Raw genomic sequence first — 25,494 nt, 5'->3', positions numbered from 1 at the left:
GCTCTACATTTGTAAATAATATAAAGAACTTCAGTGCCAGGACTTGGCATGTTTGGGGTTTTTTTTGCAGAAGAACAACTTCTAACTTGTCAAGTTCAGGAGTTTGAAGTTTAAATAAATAAGCTGAGAATTGATTTGTTGTCACATCGGTTAGCATTTGATTGGATCTGCCGGAGGGAAGCCCCAGCCCTGCTGTGACTGATTGTTTTGATTCTGCTTCATCAGGCGTCATTATCATCAAGTGCAAAACATGTTTTCCTTTCTAAACACTGATCTGTGTGTTTGCTGTGCTTCTCAAACCCACACTGACTGAGATAATAACAAACACAAACAAACACTTAGTTTTTTAATCAGGTGTGATTTTTCCAGAGGTCTGCTTTTTCTAAAACCAACATTGAAGCATTAAGATGTTGTTGAATGTTCCTTTTTTAAGTGGTAAACACCGCACTACTGTGAGGCTCATAGCTGGTGAGGCACTGACTTAATCATAATCAGATTTACAAGTATAGTTCACCCTGCATGTTATCGTTTACATAAGAAAATTTCGCACATGCAGACAACGCTGGAGGGCAAAAAGACCATTCTTTTACATGTCATGCATAGCCGCGCTGCCGCCGTAGAATAATTCTGTTAACTCAATCAAACTTGGACGTGTAGATATGATTAATTTCGTGCTGTGCTCCACAGCAAAGGGAGAAACCGTTAAAGTACAACTCAAAACCACGTCTTTCTGGCTCTCTGTATCAGCACAGCTACGCGCAGGCTCGTTGCCATAGCAACTGACAAAGAAAACACTCAAATATTTCCCACACATAGAGCATAACATTCAGTCTGTTGCAGTAGCATGGTTTTAGGCTTAATGTTTATTTTGCGATTATTAATAAGTGATTGCTGTGGTAAGAGGAGAAAACTATAAATATATCGCTGCACTTAACTGTATGGCTAGCTCCATGGCTAGCTGCTCCATGGCTAGCTGCTCCATGGCTAGCTGCTCCATGGCTAGCTGCTCCATGGCTAGCTGCTCCATGGCTAGCTGCTCCATGGCTAGCTCCATGGCTAGCTCACTGTTACTGTCTCTTACTCTGCAGTTGTGGAGTCAATGTCTGGGATCATGAGCGCCAAAATGTGCCATGCAAACTACATCTCGTTGCTTGTACTTGTGACAGTGCAATGACAATAAAGTTGAATTCTATTCTATTCTATTCTATGAGGCGAGAGAACTGCCTGCCTCACCTCGAATCTGTTCTCTGCCGTTTCTGATCGCTCCTCAGCACACGAAACCAGTCGGTACCAAAAAAACACTGTACATTATATACATCTGCTAAATTATGGAAAATCAGTTCACATATTAAATGTTTTTTAACCATTTTATTGGTTATTATTATCTCGCAGTTAGCGAGAGGTTGATCAATCCCAGGTGAGGCGCAGCTCGCCGCTGCCTCCCCGGCTTCTCTTCCGAGCATTTGAATGGGAATAATAAGAAAATTCAGCGATTTTGAAGAAAAAATAATCTGAATTGATTAAACTAAATGAAACATAGGTACTTTATAGTACAAACCACAGGGTGAAAAAAGCAATATAAATTATTTTATCATTATATATTATTTTATATATTATTATATATTATTTATATATTATTTTTCCATGATGACAGGCTCTGCCTCACCTGCCTCCCCTGACCGCTCGTCACTGCTACTGTACAAAACAAATGAATGGAAAAATGTGAAACTGCACAGTTTTACCATCAGAACTGTCTTCATCTTTGTGGCATAGAGTTATCAAGATGTTTGAAATGTTTTTCAGAGATGTATGTCTTTATTTTGATGATAAAATCCAACTGCTGAAGCAGATTTTTCAGCTGCATATGATTAAGATCTGGTGACTGTCAGCATCCAGATCTTGGCTTAAGCTCTTGTTTTCTGATATGTAGTTAGTTTCACACCAGATGTAACGGGACGCACACCTAATTAAAAGTCCCATTTTTTGTCTTTGGTACACAAAATGTTCTACTTTATATTTTGAGGTTAGTCAACTGTGGTTCTGGTTTTACACAGCAAAAACACAACATTTTACAAATTATTTTTGTCTAGTTAGTGAAAATAAATTAGCACACTTGAAATAAGACAAAACTAACTTACTGAAGAGTATCTTTTCATGAAGATAGGAGCTTTTTTTAAGTCAATAATTTCTTAATAGTATTTATTTCGATTGTATTGAAGATTCTTATGATGGCACTTGACAAAATGACCAACATATTTGATGTTTATTAATGATTTTAACATTGGCATTTGACAAAATGTAGTGTTTTGTCTGGTTTTCACAGCTGTTGGCTACATGATGTGTTTGTCATCATAAAGCTTTACATAAAAGTGCTTTTATGTAAAGCACTTTGAACTGTCTTGTTGCAGAAACTTGCAATTCAAATAAACTTGACTTGACTTATGTCAATTATGACATTTTTACAATGTTATAAATGAAATAATCTGCAAAGTATCAAGGAATTATTTACTTTTTTTCTTGCAAAAAAGCTAATTGTAAGTTAGTTTTATTTCAAGTGTACGAAAGTATTTGCACCAGAAACTAAATCAAAAATACTTGGTAGGATTTTGTGTTTTTGCAGTGTGGATGTCTCCCATTAAGGCCATTTCTTCCTAGTCTCTTATGATTCTTTATTGTTGAATCCTTCTGACCCTAACTGAGGCAGTGAGACCTGCGGAGCTTTAGATATTGTTCATTTGCCACTGCCTGGATCAGGCACTGATGCTCTCTTAGAATGATTCTGGTAGGTAGGATCGCCATTGGTTCATGGTTTCTTCATTTGTGAGCAAAGTTATATCGTCAAAGCCCTAAATCCTTAGAAATATCTTTTAAATCATTGTTTCTTACCTTTTTTAATTTTATTTCCCCTTATTTGGGATCTGGGGAGAATCATTTTATGACATGAGACCAAGTCTGGAATATTGCTTAGTGTAGAGCAAGAAAATTAAATGGCTTTCATGTCTTATTCCCATTAGAGAAGATTATTTATTGTCCCGCTCCGCAACTTGTGCATATTGGAGTCCATTCTAGCTTTACTTTCCTTTACTCAAACCATAACTAAATGAAGTAAAGAATATAAGGGACCAAATATCCCCTGTAGATTATAGAAAGCCACCTCTTGTATTTTCCTTTCCCTCTGGTTTGGTTCCAGGTAATGAGATTTCTCTTGGTTTAGAGGACCTTGAGGAACCGTCTCCATGGAGATGAGATTGCTGCTTCTTTAGCTTGTTTCAGGATTAGCAGCTAAGAGGAAACACTTGTGTGGCATCGAGGTGAAAAGTTTTAATTTTTCGGAGACAACAAACTGCAAAAACACAAACTCTTCCCAAGTATTTTTGGTCTAGTTCTAGTGGAAATATCCTAGTATATTTGAAATAAGCCAAAACTAACTTGCAATTAAATTTTCAGCAAAAAATATGCACTTTTTCATTAATATTAAGAAATTTTTTACTTAAAACATCTAGTAAAAAGCCACTTATAAGTTGGTTTTGTCTTATTTCAAGTGTACAAAGATATCTGCACTAGAAAGTAGACCAGGAATACTTGGTAGGATTTCTTGTTTTTGCAGTGTAATCAGAAACAGTTGGTTTTCCAGGTCATGATGCGTTTTGTCCCCAGCCAGCTGCAGCCTCGACCTGAACCTGTGATGAACCTTCAATTGGAGAAAACAAGACAAACATTTTATCTCTGAAAACTAGAAAAGCTTCAGGAAACCTCTGGGAGCTTTCAAAGGAAAGAAAATCTCTGAGTAATTTATGAAGTAGACAAATGGACTCTGTGATTGTCATCTGTTTTCAGAGTTCTACAAACCCAGAGACTTTTTTGTTAGGTTAGATATTGCATATATGTTAAATTAAATAGCAATAAATTGCATTTTATATTAACAATAGTCAGATAGTTTTTTTCTAAATGTTGGTTTTGTTAGTTTTAATTAGTTTATTTATTTATTACAAGCATATTCAACACTCGCAATTCAAATACTTAATATGTATTTGAAAAGGAGGTTTTCACTTGTTTAACATATTTTTTTCTATTACGTGTCTTACTTTATACTCTGTTCTCCATTTAAAGAAATAAAATAAATAAATAAATAAAAATATATATGTACTAAAAAATAGATTTATATGAACATGCTGAGAGTTTTAATAATATTGAAGATGACACATTTTATTCCACTTGTATAAAGTATTTAGTATCGAAGTAAAAAATTATTTCAATTAAATATCAAAAAATAAATTTTATTATGTAATATTTTAGTTAATTAAATATAATTTTTTTTTATCCTTTTAAAATTTTTATTTTGAAATAAAAGATGAAAAACTAAATGCCAAGTTAAAAAAATATATAAATATACATACTTTTTTTTTTCTTTTTGTCCAATGGTTTAGTAATACCTGAATTTTCTTTCTCACATTCAACAAACCTGTTTTTTTACTGACAAGGACCAAAACTAAAGTTTGCTGATTGTTTGAAACTACATGCAAATGATCTCTACAGTCACTTCAAAACCCGTTATTTTTGACTACGTGTCTTGGCTTAGAGTTTCATTCACTGTAAAATTAAATCCTTTCTTCTTTGAAATCAATGTGACGCTTCATTTCAAACCTGAAATCTAACAGCAGGAGGATTGTTTTGCTCTAAATGGGTTTGATTCTCATGCCAGGGTTTATTTAGTACACCACCAACACTCCAGATGTGCAGGTGATTTGTGATAAACAACAGAAATGTATTTAAATCACCTTTTTTTCCCAATGTTCCCAACACGTCCTCTTCTATTTCCCCTGTCCTGTTCCCAGAATGTGACTGGAGCTGCAACGCCTGTAAAGGCCCTCTGCGAACCGACTGCCTGCAGTGCATGGAGGGATACGTGCTGCAGGACGGCGTGTGCGCCCAGGGCTGCTCCGTCGGATCTTATCAGGATGGAGACAGATGCTTCGGTCAGTCCCACAGACAGCAGATAAGCGTCTCTGCCCTCATGTGCAGCAGATGCAACCACCTCTGGTTTCATCATGTTATCACCTGAGGTTGATCTTCTGTAAAGCTTTTATAATCCGGCGATGATTAAAGAGGTAAATCAGCGGCAGTGGAAGAAAAAGGAGGAGCCTGAACTACAAATGGAAATTATATTGAATATGCAGTTAAAATCTGACCCAGAGGTTTCCATTTTGGGATTATATTCCTTTCACTCTCTAACACCTGGAAAGGCTCAAGTTGCCCCATATATATGCTCGCAAAGGTAGTTGTTTTCTTCTGACATACTTTCCCTTTTTTCTCGCCAACAGAAAATAATAAAAAATTTTAAAACAAATTTCATTTTTTCCCACCATTTTACATTTCCATTTTCGTCTCAACTGCTTCTAGAAACAACCCAGAAACACTCAGCTCTTCTTTGGCAATAAGTTAATGTTTTTTGGTGTCTGGAAAACGAGCTGTTTCAAAAACCTCCAGATCGTTTAATCACATTCAAAGGGCACTGCGCTATTACCTAGCAGAGCCCAGCCCGTTACCTAGCAACCCAGGTGGAGTTCCAGCACACTTAGCTAGCTGGTTTGACCACCGTATGCGCTGTGATTCCATTTACCATATTAATGCGAAATTTGACAATTCGACAATAAATACGCAATTTTGACAAAAAAACTGTTTTGGCGCTCGGAGGAGGTGATTTATTCACTGACTGAAAATTATTCACATGGGATTTTAATTATGTTACTTATTTAATTTTGAAATTGTGGTTTTTCCACATTAGTGGAATATTGATAAACTTTTGCTCACATTTGTACAAGAAACGCATCTAATGGCTGCTGGAAGAGACAAGTATTTTGTTGTTGACTTACCATTTAGAAACCACTTGCAGCTTTCTTGTTTGTGCATGAGGCTCCACTTCTGCTTTTCAAACATGCATGGTTGTTTAATTGCACATCTGTTTTGAGCCATTTTGACATGGGAGGCCAGCAGCAGCTTATTTGGATTTGAAGTGACAGAGGCCCTAAAGCAGTTCACTCAGAACTGAGAAGACTAAAATATCCTTATCTAAGAATCATTTTGTGCAAAAAATGTAACGAACATGTTTTGTATAGCCCATAGACCTATTCTAACCTGGTCAAAGAGTCATAATAGGTCACCTTTAAAAAAAAATTAGGCTTAGATTTATACAATGAGTGAATCCCAAAATGTCAAATTCAAGATTCATGGCCTTTATGACTTATTAACTTATTATTACAACCCTAATCTATGAAATTTCATAGTGGTTTGTGTGAGAACAGATCTACTTTAACCAGTGGAGAATGTATTGAGGAATCCAGGTTTTGGTTATACAATGACGTCAGTTCAACTCTCTGCTCACACAATATCCCTGAGAAAGAGCAACAACCATTCGGTGCATACATGTTTTATACAATAGATGAATCCATAGTTACGCTACCAAGGGAGAAACTGAAGTTTGTGAATATTTACTCTAAGCATGGCTGAAATGCAGCTTTTCTTTTGCCTCTTCACACTGGATGAAAAACAAGTTTTTCTTATAGTGAAGAAATCCCGACCACTGATGTTCAATGTCAAGTCTGTGACACTTTGATGGGGAAAAATCATTGCAGTGTGAAAATTTCTGAGATAGTGTTCATTTAAAGGTTTGCATCAGAAAGCTGCTCTCCTCACCTTGGTTGCATTGAGCGCGCTCTGTTTTGCTGCATGTTTTTCACATGGAGTATTTATGTATATTTGTGCAGTTTGAGATTTTTTGGGATATCCAGTGACATGTTTTTCTCTTTTCGTGTGTCTGTCTGCTTCAGGTTGTGACAATCACTGTGTGAAGTGCAACAGTCCTGGAAAATGTCTGGAATGCCAGCCTCCCTACGCCACTCTGCAGGGACAGTGTGTCCTTCAGTGTGGCAGAAATTATTACCTGGATTCCTCATCACAAGTCTGCAAGTGTAAGAATCAACTATTTAAAATGTAATATAGCTTTATTTTATGGTTTTAGTTAATTACTTTAGTTTAGTGAATTATATTATGTTTTATATAGTTAAATAATGTATTTTTTATAATACAAATAAATAAATATATGGAATATTATTTTTTTTAATATAAAATTTTTTTTAATTTAAATATTTTAAATAATATATATGGATATATACAAAATAAATAAACTAAAATATTTATTTTTTAGTTTTAAAATGTAATTATTTTTATTTTATTATTATATTTTTATTTAATTACTATATACATATATATTTATGTTTAGCTTTCTTTCTGCAAAGAAAAAAATGTAAATTATAAAATAAAATACTCCTTCACTCTTGCCTGTGGTGTCCTGTTTCTTCAGCTTGCTCCTCAGACTGCGTCCAGTGCGACGGTGTTGGACGCTGCTTAGTGTGCCGTGACCAGACATTCCTTATGGAAGGGTACTGCACCCCCGACTGTGGACATGGATATTATGCCGATCAAAAGACGAGAAGCTGCCACGGTAATGACATTTTGCCACTGTAAGAACATGTCAATGCCTGCTGGTTACAGGAGATGTTTCTAACTCACATCAGAAACTGAGTTGAGATGTGGGTTCATAGAGTTAGCACTATAGTTTAAACAAAATACCAAAAGTGGGGGTTAAAAATCTGATTTGAATTCAGTCAATTTAGTTTTTAAAAGGGGCACATTCTGTAAAATTCACATTTTTGTACTTACATTTGGGTTTTTACTACTATTAAAAACAGCTCAAACGTTTAAAAAAACATTCAGACAGTTTTTTGGCAATAAATTCAAGTTTTTTGGTGTCTGGAAAATGAGCTGTTTCAGAAACCTTCGGAATGTAAAGTAGCAAATCAGTACGCACTGCCCCGTTACCTAGCAACCTCAGCGGAATCCAGCCAGTTACCTAGCAACGTCAGTGGTGCTCTGAAAAAGACAAGTGTTTTATTGTTGATAACTGTTCAGAAATCACTTTCTACTTTCAAAGATGAATGGATTTATAATTGCTCTTATGAAGCCATTTTGGGACGCAAGCGTAGATGTTGAGTTGAGGGGCGTGGCCAGCCTTATTTGGATTTAAAGTGACAGAGGCCCTAAACCTGGGGCCTCTGCTCATTCTATTGGTAGAACTGATCAGACTAAAATCTCATTATCTAAAAATAATCTTGGGCAAAAAAATAGACTGGACATGCTTTGTATATCCCAAAGACTTGTCTTAACCTGTTTAAGGACCCCTAATAGGTCACCTATAATTAAAAAATTTATGATTTTAAAAAATTGCAGAAAATTCCAGGCTGCTTATGAACACACACAGATTGTTGGCCTTTATTTATTTATTTATGTTAATCTGGATGTATAAGGTTGCACAGGTGCCACTCTTAAATATGCAGTTTTCTGTGCTAAAGGGGATAATGAAATAGGCATTTATTCACATTTTGTAAACTTCATCCAGTTTTTATTATGGCTCTTTTCATATGTCTGTGAGGGATTAAAAAAGTGAATGATAAAAAAACATTTAGCTACTCGACCCAGGTCTCCTGCCTGCTCAACATACATACATAAGTATTGGCTGGTAAACATGTCGCAGACTCAAGACAGCTGGAAAACCTCAAGTAAAAATGAACAAAAATCTACAGAAATATAAATATATAAAGTTGCAGCTGTGACCTCCTGCCCCAATTAGCTTGTTTTCCAGTGTTTATGTCGAAGCTGTGAATGAATCCAAACAGAGAAATACTATGTTTGGTAAAATAAATAAAATAAGCCACAAATGCATTTCATAATAGTTTTTGGTTTTTACTTCTCAAGGTTCCATATTAAATAAATATTGAAAATCAATGTCTTACATAACTTCAGTGCATGTGTGCAGTTATATCAAGCAAATAAAACTGAGATGGGTTCATAAATGATGCAGATGACCTAGGGACGTCACAGAAAAACCACATGGCTTGTTGCTAGGCAACAGGAAAGTTATCCTAAGCTTCCCAGGGTTATAAATCCCACAGCGTCATTCTGTTTGATTGAATCTAGAGAGGGCCTGCTTTTAAAGTTAACGTCCACATATAGCACCATGTTTGAATTTCTGATTTTCTCATGACTAAATAATATGCTGAAATTACCTTGCTGTTTTTTTTTTTTTAGTTTCCCTTTAGATCTAAGACTGAGAAGTGATCAGATAGAGTTTGATCTCAAGGATAACAGACTAATTTATAACCTGGGAGTTACACATGGAGAGAAACTGAGGGTTTGCGTTGGTGGTACTGTAAAAAACTAAATATATTCTGTTTTAAAAATAAAGATGAAAGCATCTTTTAAAAATAAAAGCATCTTTATTGAGAAAAAGAATCTTTATCTCATTAAAGAAAGCACATGTTTTAAAAGAAAATGCCACTGCATTCTTTTAAAACTAAATAAAGTTGCAGCTTCAAAATGTACAAATGTTCAAACTTGTAGTAAACCAAAATATTTGATAATAGTGTTTTTGGACATTTGAATGTAAAATATATTCAAAACGAGCTGAAAAATTACAAAGCAGTAGATCAGAGTAAAGGTAAAAGCTAAGTTAACAGCTAATTAAGAAGCTACCAGCTGCTAAAACTACAGCTAGTCTGATCAGACATTAAGTTCACAATTAAAAACTTACCAGAGTCGATGTGAATGGTGGTAATTTGGACAGGAAGAACCTCCGGTAGCAGTCAGTGTTTCAATCATAGTTCAGATTTTATTTGAGATTTTGAGATACTACTAATAATAACAACAACAGTAATAAATAACTAGCTATCTGCTGTATTCAGGGCCACCCTTTACTTTGTGCTAAACTAAGACCTAATCTGAGCTGTTTGAAGTCATAATGTTTGAAGTGTTTCACCTATTTATTGACAACAAGGTCTATGGAAGAGCTAAATTTCTTCTACATTAAACAGCTTTTAGATTGTCGGTGCAGTTCAAAAAATAAAAAAATTTAAATAATGTGTTTTTATTTGACAAGTGCTAAAAGTCAAGCTAGTAGCTTATCATAGTCAAGCTAGCTACTAATGAGAGTCAACCTTACTACTTCTTCTGACATTTTATGGTGTTTAGCATCTACCATATAGCTGCATTGCTGCCACCTACTGGACTGAGCCAACCTTACAGCTGTTGCAAATCAATTGAACAGCTAATAAAAGTTGATCTTTTCCAATCAGTCAATCTAACAACTAGCTAAACTACCTGTTGTTCAGAGTTGGACAACGTACAAAATGCCAGCTAAAGTATCCCATAGCCATGTTGGTTTACCATTTTTTATCTAAGTGAAGACAGTTCAGTGAACGCCGATATTCTACCACTGGCATGATTTGACAGAAAAAGAGACGATGAAACCCTTCTGGCTTTGGTTAAAACTTTCTCGTTTTATGGCTACAAAAACACAACAAATCTTTTTTTCCATTAAGTTCAGCTCAAACACAGACATAGTTTGTCTTATTATATTGTCGTTAGATCACATCAATTGTTTCACATTTATTCTGAATGTCTTTACATTTCAGAATGGATGACAGTTTGTAAAACTTTATTATGACAGCAGCAGAATTACTGATTCACAAATCTATTAAGATAGACAGCTAGTATTAACTGTGTGATGTATAGATTTAATTTGTCTTTGTGAATCACAAAGAATAAAGCTTTGTCTGTGGATTTTAGTCATTTAAGGAGTTTTTTTCATTTATCTTGTTTTTTTCATTTATCTTTAGATGCTGTGAACCTATAAATGACAATGCTGCAGGCCTCTGGGGGGGAAGGCAGCAGTTGTGAAACGATTTGAAAGAAAATGTGTTAAAGTTTATTTCTTAGAGAAAATATATAATTGTGTTCCCTTTGAGATAAATGCCCCTTTCTTCTGAAATAATGAACAGTTTTAGCCTCGAGGCCTGTACTAATTTATGACTCAATCAAAAAGAAAAGAAAAGTTAAAAAAAATTTTTTTTACCACCCAATAAAAAAAATAAAGCAACACCCCCTCTACACTAGTGCTTTAAATTATAAAGTTGTTCCCATTTGTAATAATAATTACATGTCTAAAAGTTTGAGGTTTCAGAGTGGCTGTTGGCATCATTACAGGCGATATAATGAGATTACATCGAAGCATCTGAAAAAAGAGCTGATCTTTAAAAAGTTCACGTGTAAAGTTCAGCCAGCTCCAATTAAAGCCTGTTTCTAAAATGCCACACCAGCACCGAGTTGTTTCACGCCGCTATTTCTCTCAGAAGTGAAGTGCCCCTCCCCCACCCGTTTCCCTTTCACTGCATTTTCTCACCCTAGCACCCACTCACACCCACAACACTGCCCGGCTGTCATTTTATCCATTAAGCTGAACCATTTGAAAGGTTTAAAAATGTACTAATTACAGTAATTATGAGGTTCAGTTTTTTTTTATTAAAAATAATGGAAATGTGGCTTAGATTGATGCATTCTATAGTTTTTACCCCTATATATATATATATATATATATTTGTATATTTAATATGAAAATTTGAAAAGATCTCAATAGAAATATACTTTCATGGATTTTCTGCTCTGACTAGTTGGTTTGCAACAGTAAATCCTTTATTCTGTATGATAGTAGTACACAGATTTAGTAATAAACATTTTTGTTGATGTTAAAATTTTTCTGAGCATGCAGCAACACCGATGTTCCCCGGGTGTCTTTTAGTTTTTAGCCTCATTAGTGCCAGTTAGAGGTCAATCTTTAGCCTTTGCTATTTTGTTGACTTGTTCACTATTTGAAATTGTAGATACACTAACTGCATTTACCATTATATTTTGACATTCTGCTGTCGAAAAAACACAAATTTGCCATCGCTGTGTTTGCATTAAATAAGAAATGCAATTGAAATCACACGTGAAAAGGTTTGTTCGCATGATAAGTTATTAAAAGTTATGGTGCCGAAGGATGCAAGTATAATTTATTCATAATTTAGCCATCTGGCGTTTTTGGAAAATTGTAGTCTGCGATTATACAGAATTAAGGATTCAACACTTTCAAATGACAAACTTAACTTTTGGTGGACTGTCTGTGTTGTGAAAAAATGTTTACGTTGCAATTTTGCAAATAAAACGGCAATTTTGATTCGACTGAATAGCCACCTCAACCTAGCCCAAAAATGTTTCCGTTTCGCAAATTTATGTTCATAATTTCAATTGGCAAAATTCTACAGTAGATTCAATGAACAAATACAAAATCTTGCAAGTATTTTAGTCTAGTTTCCAGTGCAAATATATTGGTACTCTTAAAGTAAGACCAAACTAACTTACAAGCAACTTTTCAGAAAGATAGTAGATAATGCATTAATTTTGATGAAAAATTACTTTGCTGTACTGGCAAATTATTTCACTTAAATACGTAAAAATGTTTTGTAATAAGTGAAATAATCTGCCAGAGGAAGTTGTACTTTTTAAAAATAATTTTAAGGGATTATTGACTTTATCTTGCTTAAAAGTTACTTGTAAGTTAGTTTCATTTTATTTCAAGTGTACTAAGACATTTGCACTAGAAACTAAACCAAAAATACTTGGTAAGATTTTGTATTTTTACAGTGTGGAAACAAAGCTGACTCTGTGACATCAGCATAGATAATAAAAGACATGCTGTAGCACCATATAACCTGAGCGTATTGAATAAAAGTAGTCTGAGGATGGAGCCTTGAGGAACCCCACATGTGATTTTGTGGTTTTTGTTTTTCTCAGTGAACCACCACAGCCCTGTCCTCCACATCAACGGCTCCCTGCTGGTTCCCATCGGTGGCTCCGCCCCTCTGCTGCCCTCTCTGATGGAGGTCAGGGACCCCGACAGTCCCTCTGGGCGAATGATCTTCCAGCTTGTTCAGGAACCAAACAACGGGCGTTTGGTTCTGTTAACAGAGGAGGAAGCAGGAGAAAATGGAGGGAAAACGAGACGAGAGCTACACAAAGACGACACCTTCACATGGGCACAGCTGAAGCGTGGTCGGGTCCACTTCACACACCTGAAAAACAAAGCCAGGTAACTGGATCAGATGTTTACAGCTGCCAAATGCAACTTTTAAAAGAATGGCATGAGACAGATAATCTATGAAAAGATCAAGCTACTCTGCCTTGTCCCAGTGCTAACTAGAAACAACCAATCAGAGCCAGGAGGCGGGTCTTAGCGCTGTCAGTCACCCTCAGTGTGCCGCTGCTCATCCCTCTACTCACTCACCCTGTTGCTCTCTGCTAGGCTGAGGCTAGCATAGCCTGTCAGAAATGCTCAAGCTAGTTAGCATGGCCAACTGTGATGGCAGACAAACGGTTTTTCTGTAATGCTAAGTTGCTTCTGGACTGGATACTCATCTATTATGTTGTATTTGTTAAAATAAAGCCACGTTTACTTGTTTATCAGATCAGATTAGCTTTATTTTGGTAAATTTACGTTACAAAAAACAACAACTGAAACACATCTAGATTTTATTTTACTTTTCTCTAAAGTCTGTCCTCTGCCTACATCTCCCAGAATGCTGTGTGGTTCCAGATCAGAGTTCAGTGAATATTCTATATATTGAATATTCTATCAGATGCATTTATCTATTGCCATATATATATTGTATCCATTTGTTGTCCAGCTGAATACTGGATCCTGTAAAAATAAGTTGTAAATATTTTATGTTCTGCTTTTTTTTTTTCTTTGCTGCTTTTGACCCAAATTTGATGACACAGAAAACACATCAGAGTGATTGTGTTGTCTCTTTAAATCCAAACCATCGGCTTGTTTTTTTAATTATTATTATTTTTGTTCTGAAATAAGTCCGTTCTGTTCTGTGTTGGACTCGAGTGTCCATTTATCCAATCACAATAAACCTAATAAACAGTTTAGTCAGTTGTGATGCAGTTGGTGTGGCCTAATACAGCGGAAAACCAATAAATGAGCAAAATATGATCTGCTGCCCAGTTTAAGGCTTTTAGATTAATAGACATCTGAATGTAAGCCACCCAAATAAGATTAAATCTCCTCATTACTGCCATATTTTTCAAATTATGTGGAGTGCTGGATAACCCCTGCAGACTCACAGCTGTATTAAAACTAGCTGCATCATCTGCCGATCAGACCTGTGTGCTTTCGTTTGACTTTTTATGTCTTTTTGAGAGACTCTGTGGTTATTTCAGAAGCATCTATAAACACAGAGTGAAGGCTGTAATGAAAATAGGTTAGTGCTAATTTATTTTTCTACTGGCACCCAGAGGCGCTGGAGAGGGAAGTCTGGGTTTCCCTACAAACCGATCCCAAATGAATTCAGTTGAATTTTTGCATTTTGCTCAGTTGCCTAGTTTTGCAGGATTTTAGGGATTTTTCAGGTAGAAACCCCAAGCAGAACCAGAGAATATTTTAAACTGTGTTGTAATTAGGGATGAAAATCAAGAACAGGTTTTTGTGTAGTATGTGCTCCGTATTTTGCTTTAGACAAAATCCAAGATGGCGTCGTGTCGGATACGCTCCAAAGTATGTTTACATTTCACCAAAATAAAAAAGAAAAGACGACGCTAATTCCAGTTGCAACGAGTTCAGAACTTTAATCACAATTAAAGGACAAAATACGTCCATCAAACAATTGATCACACAGCATTCAACCGATTGGTACCAATGTAAAGTGTTTCATATGTTGCTTGGCAACGGCAGCTACTCTCAAAGGGGGTGGAGCTTCAATCACAGCGTCTCCTGCAATAACGGTAACGTTAAATTCCTCCTCATCCAGGTTAATGTGTTAATGTTAGAGCCATTCTGTATTAATAATCCCCACCACATTTGCGGTCATACTTTAAAAAACTGAATATATTTTCAGACGAGGCTTGTTTATTATATTAAAAGCACAAAAGCTATTGATGTGCAAAAATGTTCATTTAACAGAGGGCTTCTTATTTTTTAAGCCAGTTTTAATTTTGTTGTAATCAAATACAACATGGTGCATATTCTGAATTATCACGTGAATCGGCCTTGTCTTATTGTGGATGAGTGAGAATTTGCACTCGGGATCAAAATGTTACCAGCCAATCAGATGAAAATATCCTGAATAGTTCCCAGGAACCTGAATGTATTCAAATAATTATTGTAAAATATTAACGTAATTTAAACCGATTGTATCACACACTGTCTTCCTGGTGATTTACGTCTTTCCTGCTCCAGTCGGTGCTCAGACTGGCTGATCCGGCCCCTGGGAGTTGTTTCTAATAAACCTTTAATGATGAGGCAGGATGGTGACATATTGCTGATGTGAACTGTGGTGGGTTACTGTCCTCGTTTCCTCTCCAGCTCTGAGGTGATTAGGTCTAATCGCTCACACCGTCAGCCTGAGCTGACTCTTTTCCAGACACATCCTGGTCTAAAGAGCGTGTCTGCGGCTCAATCAGAGTAATTTCACCTTTTCAATCGGTTTGAATCAGCTGCGTTTTTGTTGTTCATGATGTCCTCTTCCTTTGCTCTTTGTGTAGGACTGGTGAGTTCACCTTACGGGCCGCTGACCCCCAGATGTTTTCTCAACCGGCTGCAATTCAGGTTCATGCCGTATCCATGCAGGTAAACACTCACTGTGATTGATCACTCCAGGTCCTGAAAGCAATGGATCTCAGCTTTTCTGGATCTTTTTTAATGTATGGTTGTTTGTAAAGGACCAGTTTTAAACAAGGACAAAAGGTGTTCAAAAATTGGAAAACATTTCAATTTAATAATTCCAAAAAATAGGGAACATAGCAGTGCAAAATAAGTCAAAGTATAAATAACAGATTTGGGCCCAAATCAACTGAGGTCAACTGATCTGATCAAACTAAACTGATCTGCAAACAAAAAACAAAGTCTGCTTAAATAGAGGTGGAGTAACATAAATCTGACACACGAGCGAGGCACAACGTAACAAAGGAACAAAAATATACAAAATTAGCAAACGCAACTTGTGGAACAATTAAAGTAAAACTAACTTTAGCTTAGCATAAATAATACGTGAATATTAAAGCGACAAAGTTAAAAACTAAGGTCAACTCTAACAAATAAAGTCCCACCCTCTTAAAAAAGAAATTGTATTTTCCAGGGTTTCCCCTCTAGCTTGTCTGTTTGCAGAACCTCAAAGCAAAACAAAAAGTAAGTAAACCATTCATACAAATATTAACTAAATGTGCACCCATTAGAAGATATATATTTTTAAACAAAATAATTAAAACTTATGCATAATGCAAGCTGTAACTAATAATGTACAGTAAGAAAAAAAAAATATATATATATAATGGGGTGATGGTACGCAGACCATGAAGTTGGTTAATGGAAACAGACCAATTTCGAAAATACTCATATTTTTTGATAAAAGGTTTAGCTTTGAAGTGTTTTTTTTGTTTCACACGGATCATGTGATCAACAACCTGATGCTACTACTGGTGGAAACAACAAAGAAGACAACACGGATTATAATATAAGACTGCTAGGCTACCAAAGTTCTTTTTAAATTAGCAGCCTGATCCTATAGTTCCTCTGTTTTTATTGTATTCCTATTAGCCCTCCTTCTTCACCTCCAGTGAGGAGTTGAAGAGTTTCATTGCACCATGGACAAAGGAGTTCCCCAGTCTGTTGGTTCTCACTGTGGAAGAAGCAGCCTCCCACTGATCCTGCTTTCCTGGCTGCTGATGACAGTGTGCAGAGGGTGGCAGACGTTGTCCATAATAGCCTCGAGTTTCTGTAGTGTTCTCCTCTCCGCCACTGCTGCCAGAGAGCCCAGCCTTGTGCCAGCCACTGAGCCAGCTCGTCTGCCTTAGAGATGCTTTTATTAAGACTTTATAGTTGGTGTTTATAATTCTCACAATAACAAATAATTATCTAGTAATAGTTTCAAATTTAATGTCAAATTTAAACATTTTTTAACTCGAAAACACTTAGTGCTGCCACCACCAGGCTTAGCAGGTTTTCTGGGAGAAACGCTGAGGAAGTGCAAGGAAAATGATGACATGGGTATTTTATTGCTTGAACAAACTTATTCATATTTGATTTTATTTTGTTTCTTATTTAATGGAATCACTGCAATTGTAAGGGTTTTTTTTGTTTTTTGTTTACATTAACGGAAGTCTTGCACACATTTGTAATACAAACGCAGCTAAAGTAGCTTTTTAACCATCTGTGTGTGAACTGTGTTCACTGGGAGTCCAGAGTATTTTCATAAAAAATATTACATTTTGTTTTTCTTTTGCAAACTAGACTAGTTTTTATTTTTTTTAAGTACCAGATCTACTGGCAGATTATTTCCATTAATAAGATGGGAAATATGTCTTGTTATAAGCAAAAACATCTGACAATGGGACTAGTACAAGTTCTGTTATCTTTCTGTAAGTAAGTTTTGTCTCGTTTTAAAATTTCCACTCACTGCAACAACACAAAATCAATATTTTTGCTTTACTTTGTAGTGCAAATACCCTGGTACACTGAGACAAAATAACTTGCAAGTAACTTTTCAGCCAGATATAGGTTTGTTTTAAGTAAATAATCCCTTAAAATTTATTTTAAAAGTCATAGTTCCACTGGTAGATTATTTCACTTATTACAAGACATTTTTCCCATGTTATAAGTGAAATAATCTGCCAGTGGAACTAGTATTTTGACTTCAAAACAAGATCTTATGTCTTGCTAAAAAGTTAATTTTAAGTTAGTTTTGTACGATTTCAAAATATACATAAGGTATTTGCACTAGAAACTGGACAGAAATTCTTTGTAAGATTTTCTTTTTGCAGTGCAGAATACACAAAAAGAAACACAAGAAATAAACTTAAAGAAGTGAACTAATCACTTAAACTTAAAGAAGTAAACAAGATCATTCTAACAATAATCGAGAACTCAGAAATGAACAAAACACAAACAAATAAAACAAGCAAGGATCATAACAGAAACACTGCGATGTCTGCTTCTATTTCAGGCATCTGTTGTTTGCAGATGTCTGAAAGGAGGACACATCAGACTGTTCTTTGATTTAAAGAGACGGTTTCTCAGATGATGGCTCTGTCTGCTCTGCTGTGATAGAAGTTGATAGAAGTCACTGGCTCCTTTCAGTGAGAAGAGAAGTGAGTTTTAACCCCAGACACAAAACAGACTATTTGTTTCTGCAGCGGCGCTGCAATCTGAGTCGTGGCTTTTTGGGGAAAGAGCTGCAGATGAAAGGTTGGACACCTCTCCTGTGCAGGATAAAAGGTTTGCCCTCCCACCTGAATCTGCCTCCTGATTGTTTTCATTTGCCTCAGGTGGGAGATTTCAGCCGTTTCCTTTGGTGTGCAGGCGTGCCTTTGCACGATTTAAAGCCCCACACTCTGACGCTCCTGGGCAGCACCGGCACGTCTTCGGTTTTATTGTGTGGATCGGAGACGTGACGACACAGCCTAGGTCGGCGCCAGTGACTAGTCATCAGCCTCACGAGAAAAAAAAAACCTGGAAAAGTTTTTCCTCTTTATTATTCATGTTGAAGCCTCCTGTGTACCAGGGCTACTGGAAGGTTCCAAAATGTTAAATTTACTGCTTAAAAATCTTGAATTCCCTTCCATTTTATGCTTTCTTAAATTTGTACATTTATCTATGAATTGCTTCCTCCATCAACATTTTTACATCCTTCTCCCATGATTTGTAGCTCTGACTTAGAATTATGTTTCTTTTGGCAATATTTGAATCTTGCATTTATTAATTCATCAAAACTAACTAGATGCTTGAAGTTCAGAGACATGCACTTTAGTGCATAAATGTGGCTAACTTAACATTTATTTACTTTTTGTTGCATTGAAATCAAATATGCAGGGATTTTTCTTTTTTATGTCTTTTTAATATTAATATTGGAATCGTTTAATATCAGAATTAACAAGATGGTGTCAAGAAAATCCGAGCTCATCCCACTTCCCCATGCTGGAGATTTTAGTTTAGCAGTAATAAAAAATAAAGTTATCTTTAAAATGAATCACTCAAGTGACATCTAGGCCCAGCAGTAGACTTAAGTGTCAATAAAATAAATCTGGTTGTGTGTGTTGTTTTTGTCTCATGCAAACTTTGCTTTAATTCTACTTTTTTCTATCTAATCATAAGAAATCATAGTCAGTCAGAGAGAGTCATTAAACAGGAAAAGCAGGTTTCCTGGAAAAAGAGGAAGTTTCCAGCCTGCAGATTTATAAAAATAGCTGAGACTATTCCTTATGTTAAAGCATGAAAGTTTTAAAGAATGAAATCTAAACATTTTGAGTAATTGGATAAGATTCAAAGTAAAATACTTATATTAATATTGGTTTACTTGTAATAATGTTTACACTTACATTTGTGGGAACACTTACAAGAAAAACAAGTAACTGTAACTTTGGCATCAAATAATTAGAATCATGGATTATTCTTGGTTTCTTTTCAGAAAAACATCTGTAATAACTCACATTAGGATTATAATAAGGATAATTAATAAGTTATGGTTATAAAATCATAAATGAATGATAAATCAGAGAAGCTGAAGAAAATAAATGTGATATAAGTTATGGTTATAAAATTATAAATGAATGATAAATCAGAGAAGCTAAAGAAAATAAATGTGATATAAATGTGATTTTGACATTGAACCTGAAATGGTGTAAAAGGTGTAACTGCAATTAAACATCACTAATATGTTGGAGGTAGAGAGTAGGTGAAAGGTGAACGGTTAAGGGAAAAAAGGAACTAACAGGAGAGCAGAGATGATCAACGCCTTATTTAGGTAAAAGGTTGTGCAGGCAATGGACATAGGAGGTTGAGCAACTCTGAGACATTAGCACAGACATCAGGACATAATGTCTGAAGGACAGTGATGGATGTGAGGTCATCTGTCTAAGCAGACAGCCAATGAAAACGCCCCAAAAGGGTGGATAAACCCTATAAAAAGTGGGTGCAAAAGAGGAACCTTTTGTTGGATCCTCCGGGCAGCTTCGAGCCAAGATCGAGATGGACAAAGAACTCTGCAGCTGAAGAAGAGCCGGGGCCACGGAGCCGAAGACTGTCCTGCCATGAGGACCAACCCGTCTGGCCCACAACCTGTGGCTTCGAATCGCACTTCTCTCATCGGCTGGGTTCAGACCCCAAAGACAAAGATGAAGACAAAGACAAAGGCAAAGACAAAGAAGAAGAACTGGTGCCTTCCTTCCTGCCAGCACCAAGTCCTGTGTGACCTCACCATCCATGCGGAGAAGAAGCTCATCAGACCTACAGAGATTCCTGCCTTCGCCGATCAACATCTTCCTCCTGCTGCAGCACCTTCTTCATCTTCAATCATCACAGAGATTCCTGCCTTCATCGATCAACATCTTCCTCCTGCTGCAACATCTTCTTCATCATCAGGCCAGGTCTGGGGTTCGAAACGTCAAACTCCGTCCGTCTCTCTCAAAGGTTCGCTTTTTTAGTTTTCAGTGTCAGCAGTAGGGAAAGATAGACTAGATGATTGATTTTACTTATTTGATTATTTCTGCTACTGAATTAAGCTGTACTGACCCTTGCAAAAATGCCTTACTAATAAAATATTTAGCATAAAGAAAATCTAAAAGATGTTGTGGACATTCAGTTAATGAGTCACCTTAAAGTTCTTTGATGGTTGTAAAATAGCTGTGATGTTTGATTCTGGAGAGGAAAAAGTTTAAAATGTTTTTAGGTTGCTGGTAGCCCAAATTTAAAACAACATCCTTGGGACTCGCCCGAGTCACTAAAACCTACCTGGTTCAATAACAAATGCAAGTTGTAAAATAGAGAACGAGCGACCGTTAACGGGTGTGCTCTGTGAAACTAGTTGGCTGTAGGCTGCTCAGTCTGGCTAATTCACAGGGGGAAGAAAGTTGGGACACCTGGATGTAGGCCGTCAGAAAACCAGGCGAATCGTTTCTCGAAACCAGCTTAAACAGAGTTTACTTCAGTTCTGGACAGGGTAAATCCCAGCAGATTTAGGAAACTCAATTAACCCGTTAGAAGGAGAGCTGGTAGCACATCTCCCCTCTCAGAAGAGGAAGCAGAGAGTGAGACAGTAGAGACAGAAGGGGGGGGGGGGGGGGGGGTGTTGCGCAACAACAATGGGCATGGATGATAATCAGAAATTGTTACTGGTCATGAAAAGCCTGATCAGTTTCATCCCTGCCAATGATGCAAGGAATCAATAAGTACTATTCAAATTAATTTTTGCCCACCAAATCAACCTGTAATAGAGTTGTGGTCATAAAACTGCATGTTTAAAGGGGGATTATTCAGTAAAATTCACATTTTGTACATTTTTGTTCTGCCATTTGTCTCTAAAAACAACCCCAATGCTTAAAAATAAGTTAATGGCAACAACTTAATGTTTTTTGGTATCTAGAAAATGAGCTGTTTCAAAAATCTCCTCAAAGTTGAGTTGCATTTAAACTGCACTGCGCCATTACCTAGTCCGTCACCTAGTAACCCAAGCTAAGCTCCATTGCGTTTTGTCAGCTAGTTTTACTGCTGTATGCGTTGTACAGTGGCTGCTGGAAAAGACAAAAGTGTTTTGTTGTTGACTTACATTCCAGAAACCACTTGCTTACTTGGTTGTGCAGGAGGTTCCACTTCTGCTTTTCAAAGATGTATGGTTGTGTAATTGTGCATCTGTTTGCTGCCATTTTCATGTGTGAATGTAAACTTTGAGTTGGGGGGGGGGGGGGTGCGTGGCCAGCAGCAGCTTCTTTGGATTTAAAGAGACAGAGACCTAAAAATGGCTCAATAGGTAGAACTGAGCAGACTAAAATCTTATTATCTAAGAATGATTTTGTGCACAAAATGTAATGAACATGTTTTGTATAGACCTTTCCTAACCTGTTCAATGAAGCATAGCACATAATAATAAACCTTTAAGCAAGTAAAATCACATATTACACATATGTGAGACAGACTTGCAAATACTTAACTTTCTTTAGTTATTGAGTAAGTAAATTAGCTGTTTTCATGTCGGTCTTAAATTTAAACCCTTGTGGCTTTACTGCTTCTAAATTTAACTTGTGTAACTGGTAAAAGAATCTGGGTCTGGGTCACCCTGAATCAGGGCATCTCCAGTTTGTTCGAGGCGTTTCCTTCTGCTTGAGCTGCTGCTCTAAAGCCAAAACGCTGGAGTTCATCCAACAGCTGAGGAGCGATTCACATTAGACGCACGCTCTGCGTCACGCTGCGCCGCTCGGAGCCCCCGACCCGACAGCTTCAAACCCGCTCGCTTCTCCACCTGCAGCTCTGCGCATTCTCCCTGCCCTGCAAGCGAATCTCCAGGTTGCTTTTCTGCTCACAGCATGCGCTTTGATAAGCTTTAAAAAAAAAAAAAAGCATTTCAAACAAATGTACTGAACTTTCCAGAAATACGAGATAATGTTCGCATTTAAATATTTCATGCTTTGAGCAGTTTTATGCAGCAAGATATCCCTGGATTCTTAACTGTCAAAACCAAAACAAGTACTAAATGCAGCGTTTCTCAAACTCTTTCATACTGAGGACCATTTAACCGATTTAACAAGCATTTAACTTGAAATTTCCCTGAAGTAACACATCTTAATATATGCAAACTGAATTGAAAATATTATTGTCTTAAAGGTAATTTATCTTAAATGTCTTAACTCTCTTATTGTTGTTTTCTTTGGTCATCCTAATGCGCTGTATTGTAAATGTGAACATGCCATGTCATTGTAAGTTATTTACAGATTCTGACAGTTTGCAGTCTTAAGTTTTCCGATGATGTCAAAAACACAAGATTTGTGTGCAATAATAACAATTAAAAGCACAATAAAAGAAAAATAGACTTAAGTTGGTTAGCCATAAACAAAAATCCTCTATAAAATTATCCACCAATCACTACCATTTGTACTTATCTGTTGTATTTAATTCATGTAATAATTTTTAATTCAATAAGAATAACAATAGATGTTGATGTGCAAGCAGAGCATTATAAGCAAGCAAAGTCGTAACAACAAAAAACAGAACTAATTGAGGGATTAGAAAATAATCCAATCACTCCTGAACGACGTCAATCCTCTCAATAGATATGACTTCTTCTGATCATAAAAGTATTGCTGGAGTTGGGTTTTTTCCACCAGTTTCTTCAGTTTTTCTTTTAAGTGATCCGTTTTTAACCCACTTATCCATTATTAGTTTTAAACACAATCCTTTGGTAAGCTAGATATAGTGTCGCACTTTAAACTCACTTCACGGAAAATATGTTTACATGCAGTACCTTGCCGACCATTAGGAGGCGCCGGCGGACCAACTGTGGAAGGCTAAAATTTGCACATCAGTTGAATGTCATATTTAAAAAACTGCATTTAAAGAGTCTCATTATGGTTAGAGAAGAAAAGAACCAGATTCTCTTCTCTAATATCCGCCTCATGCACCTCTCATCTTCATTCGGTAATTGGAAGCAGGAAGGTAAAGACCAACTCTGGAGAAGGTTTCTCACAACGGGAGGCCTCCGCGTCTCGCTGGCTTTGTTAGCTGTGTGAGGCGTCAGGCGCTGCTGAGTGCAGCTTAATGAAGCGCCCTGTTTAACATCCCTCTTTCCTTCAGTATCGCGGCTCCATGCTGCAGCAGGCGGCCGCAGCGCCAGGCTGCAGTCATGCAGAGGAAAACACAACCGCTGTCAGGTTTTGAGATCTTCTCAGCAGCCTTTCATGGCGATGAGATGTGCTCCAACTCTGAAGCAGTTTCCAAATCTTCAAACAGAATGATGTTTTTTAAAGGGGACCTGTTATGGAAAATTTACTTTTTGGACGTTTTCGTACTATTTGGTTCCCACCTTCTTCTAAAAGCAGCTCAAGTGCTTAAAAAAAACACCCAGCCACTTGTTACTTGTTAGTTTTGTCTTATTTCAAGTGTACTGGAAACTAGACCAAAATGTTCTGTTTTTAAAAGTGCTTCATAAATAAACCTGACACTGAGCATCTTTTTTTTCTTTTTGCAGTGTGTTTTTTGGAAGTAAGTTAATGGTTTTTGTGTCTGGAAATTGATTTGTTTCAAAAACCTCTCAAATGATGACACTCCGCCGTTACTTAGCAATCCCAACCAAGCTCCAGCATGTTTGGTCAGCTGGGAAATTAATTAAATAAATAAATAAATAAAAGCTGCATTCTTGTTGGTTGTGCAGGAGGCTCCACTTCTGCTTTTCAAAGATGTACGGTTGTATAATTGCGCATCTGTTTGCAGCCTTTTTTTGTATGAGTGTAAATGTTGAGTAAGAAGGCTTGATCAGCAGCAGATTATTTGGATTTAAGAGACAAGACACCCTAAATCAACTTATTATAAACTGATCAGAATAAAATCTCATTATCTAAAAATGATTTTGTTTCATAAACTTGTTTTGTGTAGTTCATGGACCTATACTAATTGGCTAAAGCAAGCGTAATGGGCACCTTTTGCATTTGAAAACAGAAATCTTACTTCTTTGCCTCATTATTTCCTACTTCCAGCCCCCGAGAGTGGTGACCCTCGCTTCGTTGACCTTAGAGGAGCCCGGTGGCCTGGCCGCCATCACCAAGTCAGTGCTGCACATCAGCGACCCCGACAACCCCGCCGACGTCCTGGTCATGGTCCTCGAACCGCCCCGTCACGGCCACCTGACCCGTCTCCATGGCGACCGTGCACTGAACAGATTCAAGCTGGAGGAGCTCTCCAGGGAGCAGATCCAGTACGTCCACGACGGCTCAGCGGCGGCGGAGGAGGACGGCGCGGTGCTGCAGGTGAATGACGGCCACAGCTACAGGAACGTCCTGCTCCAGGTCCGGATAGTCCAGAAGGTAAGGAGGACAACGTGACTTCAACAGCTCCGCATTCAACATTTATTGTTTTTTTCAACTAACATTTTCTATTTGCAAAAACACAACATATGGCAAACATAATCCTATTAGCTGCACTGCAAAAAACCTAAAGTGTTTTTGTTTTAGTTTCTAGTTCAAATATCTCAGTACACTTGAAATGAAACAAAACTAACTTAAAAGTAACTTTTTAGTAAGAAATAGGAGCTTGTTTTAATATTGACTTTTTCCACTGGCAGATTATTTCACTTATAAAAAAATTTCCAGTGTTATAAACAAAATAATCTACAACTAGAACTAGCACTTTTTCATCAATATTAAGGAATTATTTACTTAAAACAACATATATTTCTGAAAAGTTGCTTGTAAGTTAGTTTTGTCTATAAGTTATATTTGCACTAAACAAAAAACGTTTGGTAAGATTCTTCGTTTTTGTAGTGTGCAAGACAAATACTCCAATTATTGATTGCGGTTAAAACAAACATTTTAATTCAATTAATGTTTAAAAAGTTTTTGAATCACAAAACAAACATTCTTCCTCCCAGAAAACACAGACATGCTGACATTTCAGTGAAATATAACACATAAAGCATAACATTTGAATTCTTCTCTTTGGCTCTTTGAAACAAAATAAAAAAGAAAAACATTAGTGAAGATTTTGAAACAAATAACAGAAAAAATAATTAGAAACAAGAACAAAAAAGC

At 36.6% G+C, this 25,494-nt stretch overlaps 1 protein-coding gene across 2 annotated transcripts in view; it reads left to right on the top strand.

Annotated features, from left to right (window-relative positions):
• fras1 (Fraser extracellular matrix complex subunit 1) overlaps positions 1-25,494 on the top strand; it is a 297,850-nt gene that overhangs the window by 195,960 nt on the left and 76,396 nt on the right. For both annotated transcript variants that reach the window (XM_032578347.1, XM_032578346.1), the window contains exons 23-28: positions 4,836-4,976; positions 6,828-6,968; positions 7,361-7,501; positions 12,724-13,018; positions 15,475-15,559; positions 24,445-24,771. In XM_032578347.1, coding sequence (XP_032434238.1) covers positions 4,836-4,976; positions 6,828-6,968; positions 7,361-7,501; positions 12,724-13,018; positions 15,475-15,559; positions 24,445-24,771 — 1,130 coding nt within the window. The remainder of the gene's footprint in view (positions 1-4,835; positions 4,977-6,827; positions 6,969-7,360; positions 7,502-12,723; positions 13,019-15,474; positions 15,560-24,444; positions 24,772-25,494) is intronic.

This window comes from Xiphophorus hellerii, chromosome 12 (assembly GCF_003331165.1).
Source record: "Xiphophorus hellerii strain 12219 chromosome 12, Xiphophorus_hellerii-4.1, whole genome shotgun sequence".
NCBI classification, from domain to species: domain Eukaryota; kingdom Metazoa; phylum Chordata; class Actinopteri; order Cyprinodontiformes; family Poeciliidae; genus Xiphophorus; species Xiphophorus hellerii.
This window is presented reverse-complemented; position numbering and strand designations above follow the sequence as displayed.